The 11615-nt window shown below is 41.7% G+C and overlaps 1 protein-coding gene across 1 annotated transcript in view; it reads left to right on the plus strand.

Moving 5' to 3' along the window:
- The window catches only part of LOC126234877 (monocarboxylate transporter 12-like), a 184539-nt gene extending 173334 nt beyond the window's left edge, over positions 1 to 11205 (plus strand). Inside the window, exons 7-8 of the mRNA XM_049943618.1 lie at positions 10826 to 11004; positions 11047 to 11205. Of these exons, the coding sequence (XP_049799575.1) occupies positions 10826 to 11004; positions 11047 to 11205 (338 nt within the window). The remainder of the gene's footprint in view (positions 1 to 10825; positions 11005 to 11046) is intronic.
- Positions 11206 to 11615: the final 410 nt, after the last annotated feature.

The raw sequence follows: 11615 nt of genomic DNA on the forward strand, positions 1-11615 counted from the left end.
TAATTTGTTTTATCGTATTTTATTTAATTTTTCGTGAAAATCCAGTTAAACAGTAAAGATGACAAGGGCCCCCTTGTCACTTTTTTGAGTTTATGCTGCAGTTAGATTTTAATAGAGCATTTTAACATTAATAAATTTGTCAGTTCTACGTTCTTCGTGACAGATGGTGACTAAGTAGATGAATGTGAGTGAAAGTGGGAGCGAGTTATTGTAGTTGTGTTAACTGCATTCGTCACAGATTATTGTAGCAACGACGCTGATAACTCTGCTGCTGAGCGCCTCAAATCCACACACACACACACACACACACACACACACACACCATCGCACGACTGCATGCAGATGTCACGTCGTATTTCCGTCCTGCGGCCTGTGTTTGGTGGAGAGATGATCATACTTGAGAAGATAATGCTATGGTAGAAAACTCGGAATAAGCGCGTGCTCTTTCCAAGATACTACTACTGTAAAAGACGAGGGAGAGTGTATACAGTTATCAAGGAGTCTAGCGTGCTTTGAGGGCGTAACTGCCACTACATTCGGCAGGACAAGTGGTGCAGTAGCTCCATTAAACCTCTGTTGGTTCTCAGATCAGTGTTAACATTCCCAAAGGCTGCGCGACTCTCCTCCACTAGAAGCAGCATGTCGTTTTGGAACAGCTTAAGGTTCCTATTCCACTGAGAAATAACAAGAATCAGGGGAGCTGTGGTTTTAAATGTTTGTGTATCACATCATATGTCTACACACATTGTCACGATTTGCGATAACATTGTTGATCATGAGCTCTAAATAGATACTGAACATCATCCACAGTTCGTAACAATCTGATAATATATTATCGCTGGCACCTTCTCCATTCCAAATACTTTCAAATCAGAGTGTATACAATTACTTTCTTCAACATTGACTATGCTATTCATTTTAACTTATCTTTGGTTTTATTCAAAAATTTTGTAGCTGGTGGTGTCTGTATAACAACTACCAAGACGATCGCAACAATATATTATTTCATTGGTCTTCAATCTTTCGAATGGATTTATGTTTTTCATGTCGTTGTACCTTATTCCAGTTCGCTGTTCGTCTCATCGATCTACATTAGTCTGATGTTATTACTATTCTGAAAGGGTCCTGAACAATTTTCCATATTCTAATCTTTATGGGTCCCTTTATTAATACCTTTTCACTAATCATTACAGTGTGGAGAATTGTGTATTTTATTACTTTTATTTTTCAATGTAGGACTATTTCTGTCACCATATTTAGCCTGATTTATATTCTCGCTTTCCCCGGCTTCCTACCTCTCAGTTCAGTTCTTTGTTGTGTTACGAAAGTGTTTTCCTTTATTTTAGCAATATTCTGCAGGCCGTGAATTGTAGGAAATGCGCTCAATCGGTGTCCACTTGCGCAGTCTTAGAAAATCCTTGTTAACGTCTTCTGCCTGGTACGAAGTGTGTGTAGTACGTTATCTAGGTAATGTTAACTTCTCCAAGTGGGAATAAGTAATGCATACTGAGAGTCGTATGCCTATAGTCTGACTTTGTTTAGTTAAACAAACCGACCCTTGAACCCACAAATCAGAAGTTACTTTGTAGCTAACACAAGAGTTAGCCGACATTCAAACAGGCGCATGTTCTGAGGAACACTTGCCAGTGTTACAGCTCTCATCATTTCTGAGAATGAAGTCTTTATTAAAGCAGTCGAAAACATTTCTGAGAATGAAGTCTTTATTAAAGCAGTCGAAAACATTTTAATTAAATATACTTTTTCTGTTATACTTTATTTATCCAACTTCAGAATGTGTTTAGATGTGCGTCCGTTGATGCTGCCCTGAAGCAGCCTGTGGTTTGCTTCCTAACATAATAAAACGGGCCTTTCAGTTTCTCAATTACAAAATGGGACTTCCTCCTTTCAATTTCCGATAAATTAGTATTGTCAAACAACTTTATACATTCTGAATTCTATGGCTGAATATCTGGCGTAAATTTATGCCATTTCATCTCGCCTACCCCGATGCTGAAATATCCACTCTTCAACAGTATGTGCTTTTGTGGACTGCCTGACAGAATTAATTTTCGGGAGGTCGTGCCCATAGCACTTATGGTCCGACGACTGAAACCAATTGTATAAATAAACTATTTTTATCAGCAACTAAAGGCGGTGTTATGACATTTTTAGACAGAATGAAGCTGTGAGCCAGTACGGGTGCTCAATCCTAGGCCCTTTCCCTTTCGGAGTCGATGGTCTGTTGTAGCATCATCATAGACGCCATAAGGTATTCTGGCATCCGTGGAAGTCTTTCTTCGAAAGCACGGTGTCTTCCATTTTTTCCTCCTCTCCGCCATTATTTTACTCTTGCTTTTTAATAGTGATGCATTTGTCCTGATGCAGTCTGTTAGCCGATAGTCTCTCGTGGTTCGTGGTGTTTTTTTTTTGTTTTTTTTTTTTGTTTTTTTACCTACTGTCCATTCACTGATCTAAGGAATACTTTACTATGGCGTCACATCTCAACTCCCCCGGAATTTTGTTTTCATACTGTTCATTGTCCTATCGTTGTTCAAGCGTTTGGCACCTCAGAATGGTTTGTTGTGTATTTCTAGTTGACATGTATCTTATCACATTTTGAAGAGTTCTAAGTGTTTTCGCAGTGTTCATATTTTAGCCCTTTGGAGGACAACTTTCACTATCCTTCTCTTCCATGTTTATCCAATACTCCACAGAAAAATTTCTTTTATCTATAACAATTTTCTTCGTTATTGCTATTATTGTTTTCACTTTTTCCTCACGTCTCATGCATCTAATTACTCTAAGTACTGAAAATTGTCTCTTTGCTTCCATTTGCCTCAAAATTTTCACAGTTATCTTCCTTCTTTTCGTTCTCTGACACCATTGCTTTTGGCTTTTTAATTTTGATCCTTCTGCCATGATGTTTGCAGCTGTTTTTAAATTCGTCAATCTGCTACTGATTGCCATCTCGTCTTCAATTAATAACCCCATGCCATCTTCAAAGCACATAAATTTGATTTTCCTGAAGATAAAAGTGAAGATATTTCTCTTGTACAAAAAGTCGAGGCGCAGTAGAGATAATGGGCTTCATGTATCTTCAGAAAACTGCTGCAAACACATTTACATTGAAATAAGTAACAGTTTGTGACAATTCAGTGAAATGCGAAAAAGAATGATCAGAATTCTTGTAGTCTGATGTAACTGAACCCACAGCTATGAACAGTGTCATGTGAAATACATAAAACGTACATAGTGCGATTGAGGTAAATGCTAATTTTGACATATTATCAAATTCTAATTGTTGACTTGTCTTGTTATTTCTTTATAGAGCTGTGCTACAACGTAGAAGTTATCTTCCGCTATGCTGTCCAATCGCCTCTAATTGATCCTATAATTTACAAAATTCACAGACGACTACAAAATAGCACGTCTTTTTGCTTAGGGGAAGTAAATAACATTCGAGGTATATCAACAACACCTGTCGGCAGCTGAGGGTTTCAGTTAATCATCATTTATTCCAGGGAAGAGCTGCACGGTCATCAACAGTATCTCTTCTTTCGAGAACAGTTACTGTCTTCGTATATAAATAACATTCGTAGCAGTCATTCTTATGGATGCGATGGTTCTTGCTTCTTTCCTTCTGGCTGCGTCAACCCGAAAGACTACATCCGTGTGTCGCACCCTTTTTCGTCACAGAATTTCGTTCTTGGTCTTCCAGTTTTATTTTCCCTCTTGGTTCCAATATATATATATTCTTAGAAAGTGTTTTTGTTTGATTTGCTCTAAAATTTTATCCCATGTCTTCCTTGTGAAGTATGGTCATTGATGTGCTATCTCTCCCTTCCCCCCTCCCGAACACTCAATTCCTTAAAGAATCGATCTACAATGCATAAAACAATTTCAAATGCCTGATAAGTTTCAAGTAAGCTACTGTAAATATTCTGCTCCAAGCATGTTAAACCCTTACCCTTATGGTTCAAGACACAAACAGAAGATAGCAATGTTATCAGCGAATCCTATCAGTGATATTCTTGAATTTTAATCCCACTTTTGAAACTTTCTTTTATTTCCGTCATTGCTCCTCGATATACAGATTGAACAGTAAGGGCGAAAGACTACATCCGTGTGTCGCACCCTTTTTCGTCAGAGAATTTCGTTCTTGGTCTTCCAGTTTTATTTTCCCTCTTGGTTCCAATATATATATACATTCTATACAATCCATCGTTTCCTTTAACTTACCCTTTCTTCCTCAGAATTTCGAACACCTAGAAGCATTTTACTCTGTCGAACTCTTCCTCCAGAACAGCAGATCCTATGAACGTATCTTGATTTTGCTTTAGTTTTGCTCCTATTATCAACCTAAACGTCAAAACTGCCGCTATGGGGTCTTTATCTTTTCTAAAATGTATCGTCATCTAATAGATCTTCAGTTTTCTTTTCCATTCTTCTGTGTATTATTCTTGTAACCAACTTGGTGTCATGAGCTATTTATATGATTGTGCGATAATTCTGGTAACTGTCGGCTCTTGCAGTCTTTGGAATTGTGTGGAAGATATTTTTCCGAAAGTCAGATGGTATGTCGCCAGACTCATACGTTCTACACACTAAAGTGAACAGCCATTTTGTTGCTACTTCCCCCAATGATTTTAGAAATTCTGACGGAATGTTATCTATCCCTTCTGCCTTATTTGATATTAAGTCTTCCAAAGCTCTCTTAAATTCTTATTTTAGTACTGGATCCCCTATCTCTTGCCGGCAGGAGTGGCCGAGCGGTTCTAGGCTCTACAGTCTGGAACCGCGCGACCGCAACGGTCGCAGGTTCGAATCCTGCCTCGGGCATGGATGTGTGTGATGTCCTTAGGTTAGTTAGGTTTAAGTAGTTCTTAGTTCTAGGGGACTGATGACGTCAGCTGTTCAGTCCCATAGTACTCTCTCGTTTCTTCTTTTGGCATCAGACAAGTTCTCCTCTTCATAGTGGCCTTCTTGTTATGTAAATTGAAGGGGGAGGGAGGTAGGAGAAGAAAGAAAATGAAATGGAAGAAACTAACTACATCCGGTGTGTCGGGACTTTGTGCAGAATCAGCGGCGACGAGTCAAAATGTTTGCCTTACTGGGACTCGGATTTCGGATCTCCAACGTACTAGGGAGATGCATTAACCGGTGCGGTATCCAGACACAGTGTTTATCACGAATGCGTAGACTGTATTGACATGCTACCCGGCCCACGCGCATGCCCACCATGCGCCACCTTACCTTTCCACAGTTCCCGTCCATGTCCTACATGCACGCTAACTTTAGATTTCCGCTGGAGGTCGAACGTTGGTGTAGATTCATTGCCCATCGAGGACAGTCAGTTACATACATGCGAGGTGTTTACTCTTTCCGACCAGTCCTAAAGAACAGACAACGCGCATTCATATACTTCATTGTTCTCTTTTCACTTATCCGCTCTCTCCTCTGCATTTGACAGTGGAATTCCCATTGATTCCAGTCACATGTTACCGTCCTTGCTTTTAATGGAGGAATTACCTTCGTACAAAGTTGAGAGTATTAAAATCGTATTGGTAAATTGCCAAAGCAAAGAATTTAGAACAAAGTGCCATAACTTGAAGCGCTCCTAAAGCAGCGTAGCTCACATAATACTAGGTACAGAAGGCTAATTGAAATCTGAAACTGATGGCAATGACATTTTGGGGAAAATTTAAGTGTGTGTCGAAAGGATAGGCAAACGGGAAACAGAGGCGTTGTACTCCTCGCAACAGACAAGAAACCCAGATCCACTGAGATAGAAACTGAAGCTGTATGTGAGATTATTTGGGCAACACTCGGTATCAGAGGTGGGCATAAAATGATAATTGGATCCTTCTGTTGCTCACCAGACTCATCTCCTGATGTAACCGACAATTTTAGAGAGAACCTCAGTTCGCTTGTACACAGGTTTCGCATCATATTGTAGCCATCGATGAACACTTTACTCGGTCAACAATTAATTGGGAAAATTACAGTTTTGTTAGTGGTGGACGTGATAAGACATCCTGTGGAACATTACTGAATGCCTTCTCTGAAAACTACATAGAACAGGTCGTTAGGAACTCCATTCACGATGGAGATATATTGGAACCAATGGCAACAAATACACCACTTCGAGGATGTCCACATCGGAAGTGGTATTAGTGACCATGGCGCGGTTGTGGCAACAGTGATTACAAAAGTGCAAAGCACACCTAAAAAAATCAGAAAGATATACATGCACAGTAGGCCAGATAAAAAGACAGTAGTGTTTTATCTCAATGAAGAACTTGAAACTTTCATCACAGGGAAATAACTTGTAAAGGATCTATGGCTCAAGTTTAAAAGAATGTTTATCATGCACTGGACACATATGTACCCATTAGAACAGTGCATTATGGAAGGGAACCTTCGTGATATACAGTCACTCTAAAGGAAATTCTAAGGCAATAGAGATTACTGCATAATAGGTGTAAACCAAATCGTACGGCTATTAGATAGATAAATGTTGAATTAAACACGTTTGGATGTCAAGCGAGCAATGCGTGATGCCTTCAATATCTACCGTAGCAGAATACTTTCAAATGATACTTCACAGAATCCAGACAAATTCTGGTATATGCAAATGTTGTTAGTGGCACCAAAATCAGTGTCCAGTCCCTAGCGAATAAGACAGGAACTAAATTTGAGGGTACCAAAGGGAAACCTGAAATGCTTAAAGCCGTTTTCTTTTTCAAATCTTCCTTTAAAAAGGAAAACACAGGAGAACTGCCCCAGTTTAATCCTCCTATCACTGAAAAGATGAATGAAATAAGTATTTGTGACAGTGGTGATGAAAAACAGCTGAAATCTTTAAAATTTAACAAAGCTTCAGGGCCCGGTGGAATCTCTGTCAGATTGTATACTGAATTTTTGGCTGAGGTATCCCCTCTTCTACTGTCATTCATCGTAGATTCTTAGAACAAAAAACCGTGCCCATTTCTTGGAAAAAAGCACAGGTCACACCCGTCTACTAGAAGGATAGTAGAAGTGATCCACAAAATTACCGTCCAATGTACTTGACATCGATTTGTTGTAGAATCTTAGAACATAGTCTGACCGTAAACATAATGAGGTATCTTGAAAAGAATTACCTCCTCAATGCCAGCCAACATGGATCCGGAAAACATCGATCATGTGAAACTCAGTTCGCACTCTTGTCACATGACAGACTGAAAGCTTCGTATCGAGGCAGGCAGATAGATGCAGTATTTCTTGATTTCCGAAAAGTATTTGACTCACTACTACACCTGCGCTTATTGTTAAAAGTACGATCGTATGGGGTATAGAGTGAAATTTGTGACTGTATTGAGGATCTTTTGGTAGGGAGGAGGCAGCATCTTATCTAGGATGGATATTCATCGTCAGATGTAGAAGTAACTTGAGTTGTACCCCGGGAAAGTATCTTAGGACACTTGCTGTTCGTGTTGTATATTAATGACCTTGCTCACAATATTAATAATAACTTCAGAGTTTTTGCAGATGATGCAGTTATCTTTAATGAAGGAGTATCTGAAAGAATCTTCATAAATATTCAGTCAAATTTTGATAAGATTTTAAAGTAGTGCGAATGTTGGCAACTTGCTTTAAAAGTTCAAAAATGTAAAACTGTGCACTACACAAAACGAAAAAACGTGGTATCCTATGAACATAATGTCAATGAGTTGGAATCGGCGAACTCATACAAATACATGGCTGTAATACTTTGCAGAGATATGAAACGGAATGATCACTCAGGCTCAGTCGTGGTAAAGCAGGTGGTAGATTTCGGTTTGCTTGCACATCACACTACGACCGATTCTAGAATATTGGTCAAGTGTTTGGGGAGCGTACGAAATAGGACTAACAGGTGTTATTGAACACATACAGAGACGGGCAGCACAAATGGTCACAGGTTTGTTTTATCCGTGGGAGAGTGTTACAGAGGTACTGAAAAAACTGAACTGGAAGACTCCTGAAGATAGACCTAAACTATGGCGAGATAGTCTGTTAACAAACTTTCGAGAGCCGGCTGGCCCCTGAGAATAACTCACACAGGGACCGTGAGGATAAGATTAGAATAATTACAACTCGCTAAGAGCCATTCCAACAATCATTCTTCCCGCTCTCCATATGTAAACGAAACGGGAAGAAACAATAACAGCTGGTACAATGGGATGTACCTTCTCCCATGCATCTTACGGCGGTTTGCAGAGTGTACGAGGGTTGCCCAGAAAGTAATGCACTGCATTTTTTCTTCAATAATTGTTTATTGAACATAATGAGAATTACACAGACGAAACAACGGTCTTTTATCTATATACCTTATTTTTCCACGTAATCTCCACCCTCCTTCCTCCAGCACTTTTGCGCTGGTGGAAGGGCGTGTCTGCCCTTTCGGTAACAATCCTTGTCCTGGTGGCGAAGCCAGGACTTCACTGTGTGAATCACCTCCTCATCATCCTCAAAACATCTTCCAGGAATGGCATCCTGTAATGGCCTAAAGAAGTGGAAGTGCGAGGGGGCTGGGTCATGGCTGTAGGGTGGATGGGGTAACACTGTCCAACCCTGTTTTGCACCCTCACTTCCTTCGCTGATTGACAGGTGTAGTGCCAACTGCCGAGTCGTAATGAGTCTGTTATCGCGAATGACATCAGCAACATGTCAAGCGTTAAAGCCGTGGATGGCCTCACCGACCGCTGCAAATCGTGGAGCTCTGCTGAACCGTCTTCTGATGACCTCACCCTCCGTGCCCAGCGACTAACTGGACTTCTGTTGACAGCAGATGCTCCATAGACTTTGTACAAGAGTTTGTGAATATTATCTGCAGCTTCTTTCTCTGCTGTGAGAAATTCAATGACGGGACGTTCCTTGTAACGTACATTACTTACTGACGCCATTTTGAAACTGTCCTGCAGCTACACTATCTGTCGGAAGTGACGGAAACTTAGCGCGCTAGCGGTTCTGGCGCTGCAGTCCGGAACCGCGGCACTGCTACGGTCGCAGGTTCGAATCCTGCCTCGGGCATGAGTGTGTGTGATGTCCTTAGGTTAGTTAGGTTTAAGTAGTTCTGAGTTCTAGGGGACTTATGACCTAAGATGTTGAGTCCCATAGTGCTCAGAGCCATTTGAACCATTTTTTGAAACTTAGCGCGCTCACTAAGGATCTACCGTATCTTCCTTCGTCGTCGGCGCTGTCGTTGTTGCCGTGAGGCACCGTTATACCAAGTGGAACGGCGCGTCGATCTTAGAGCATGAGATATGGTAACCTTAAGTCATTGACAACATACAACGGTCAAGGTAGCACCTGATTCCAGAAGAGCTGCAGTAGTTAGGATCTACGAACTACCCCCTCTTTACCAGGTCCCCAAAACTTAACTCGTAACGAGATCCCTTCGAAGCAAATTGTCAGAAAAGATCATCTATAAAGGCTTCGTACAACGATAAGAAATGTTGCAGTTTATGGAATAATAACAGATACGACCAAACTGTCTTGTTTCTTCTGTTTTACTTAACGTAACTTTGTTCACAGTTTTATTTCGCATTCACCACTGATTCACACTCTGATGTGGAGTATATGCGAGTGCCTGAACGCTAACTGCCAAGTTAGCCCTTTGATAAACGGTTTTGGTTGCTCGACACCAACAGTCAATGATAAAGATACAGTATTTTGTTATAGACTCCTCTAGTTTAGCCACCGCCCTCCACGAATGTTTGTTTGGCGTACGACAATTACACACATTTCTCTCCGATCCGCTATTATTAAGAGTTCGCGTAAAAGTCAACGTTTTTCTCCTTTTCATAAATTGGAGCCCGTTCTCCGGGATATAATAATAATAATAAATTATTAATATCGCGTCCCTCGTGAGATGCGTATAGATTTATCCCGGAATTGACCGCCCTGTAGGTGTACTCAATTTAATGAGCACACTTCTCTATCCACGATTTCGTGTAACTAATTGTCCTATTGTTACTCTGATCGTATACCGTAATTATTTAAAACTCGACCCTATATTTTTTCGCAGCGCACGATTAGCACTTCTTTACTTGTTTATTTCTAAGAGTAAACGAAAGCCGGTCGGTGTCACCGAGCGGTTCTAGGCGCTACAGTCTGGATCCGCGCGACCGCAACGGTCGCAGGTTAGAATCCTGTCTCGGGCATGGATGTGTGTGCTGTCCTTAGGTTAGTTAGGTTTAACTAGTTGTAAGTTCTAGGGGACTGATGACCTCAGCTGTTAAGTCCCACAGTGCTCAGAGCCATTTAGTAAACGAAAAAATGACGCCGTATCATCGGATTCGTCGATATAAAGCAAAACACCTCAGTATGCCCAATTTTACCTCTTCTTATAGGATCGGCTACCTTACTCATTAATTTACTGCGTATTATTTCCAATAACACTAAACAGGTATCGCCGTTATATTTTAATTGTATTCAAACGCATGTTATTATTATTATGACCGACCAAATCGTAACACATCGCGCGGCGTGCGTTTTTAACGATAGCTTTACACTCGCCCAGCCTTTATTCATGCAATATTATATATAAATATACAGACAGGACCGAAAGATCGATCTCTTTACCGTAACCAATAGAGGCAAATACGCTATTCAAGTTTCGTTACATCTATCTTGACTCGTATTGTTACAAGGAGACTTCAAATAATACCTACGTAACGTTTCGCATTCGTAGCATTGTTTTCAGCTGAGGAAAAAAAAAATTGCGGTGCGTTACTTTCCGGGCAACCCTCGTAGATGTAGACACAGTATGTAACTTAGGGAGCTGGTTGTCGTGTTGCAGGCTACATCAACCAGAACCACCCGCAGGCGGGCTACTACTTCTCGATGGCGGCCACGCTGGCCGGGGCGGCGCTGCTGTTCGTGGTGGGCGGCGGGTCGCGGCGCGGCTGGGACTCTGTGCCCGGCGGCTGCGGCGCGCTGCCGGACGGCCCCCTGGCCGCCGCCGCCCCCGCGCCGCTCGCGGGCGCCACCGGCGTCCGCCCCCACCCGCTGCTCACCAAGAGCATGTCTTTCGGCACGCCGTTGGACCTGCCTCCGCCGGACGACATCCTGTGGCGGCCCGTGCGGTCGTGTCGCAGCGAGCCCGAGAGCCTGGGCCGGCCGCCGCCGCCCGCCGCCGCCGCTTTCACCGTCGTCGAGCAGATCACCACCTGCGTCTGACCGCGCCACGCCCTCTGTCACCACGTCACGGCGACACTCGTCAACTCCTTTCATCTCCACCACATTTTGCTACCACTCACGCAGAAAAGACTGCTTATTTATTCCTTCGTATAGAGACGAAATACCGTTGCAGCTTTTACACTAGAACGTTCACTGTCTACGTTCTCTAGCACTCGTCACTCACTGGAAAGCCATAAGCCCTTGACTATAATGTGACACCATTATACAGCGACAATAACCATTTTAAATATTTAAAGAGATCTCTTTCATTGCTTAAATTATTGGACCGTATGTCATCAACCTATCATTTCTCATGTTATATTAGAATAAACTGTATATAAATAAATCGCGAAAGACGAAATGCTACAATGAACGACGGTCGTCTGTTAGTCCTAGCAACTATGGTATAC

The sequence above is a fragment of the Schistocerca nitens genome, chromosome 2 (genome assembly GCF_023898315.1).
Source record: "Schistocerca nitens isolate TAMUIC-IGC-003100 chromosome 2, iqSchNite1.1, whole genome shotgun sequence".
NCBI lineage: Eukaryota > Metazoa > Arthropoda > Insecta > Orthoptera > Acrididae > Schistocerca > Schistocerca nitens.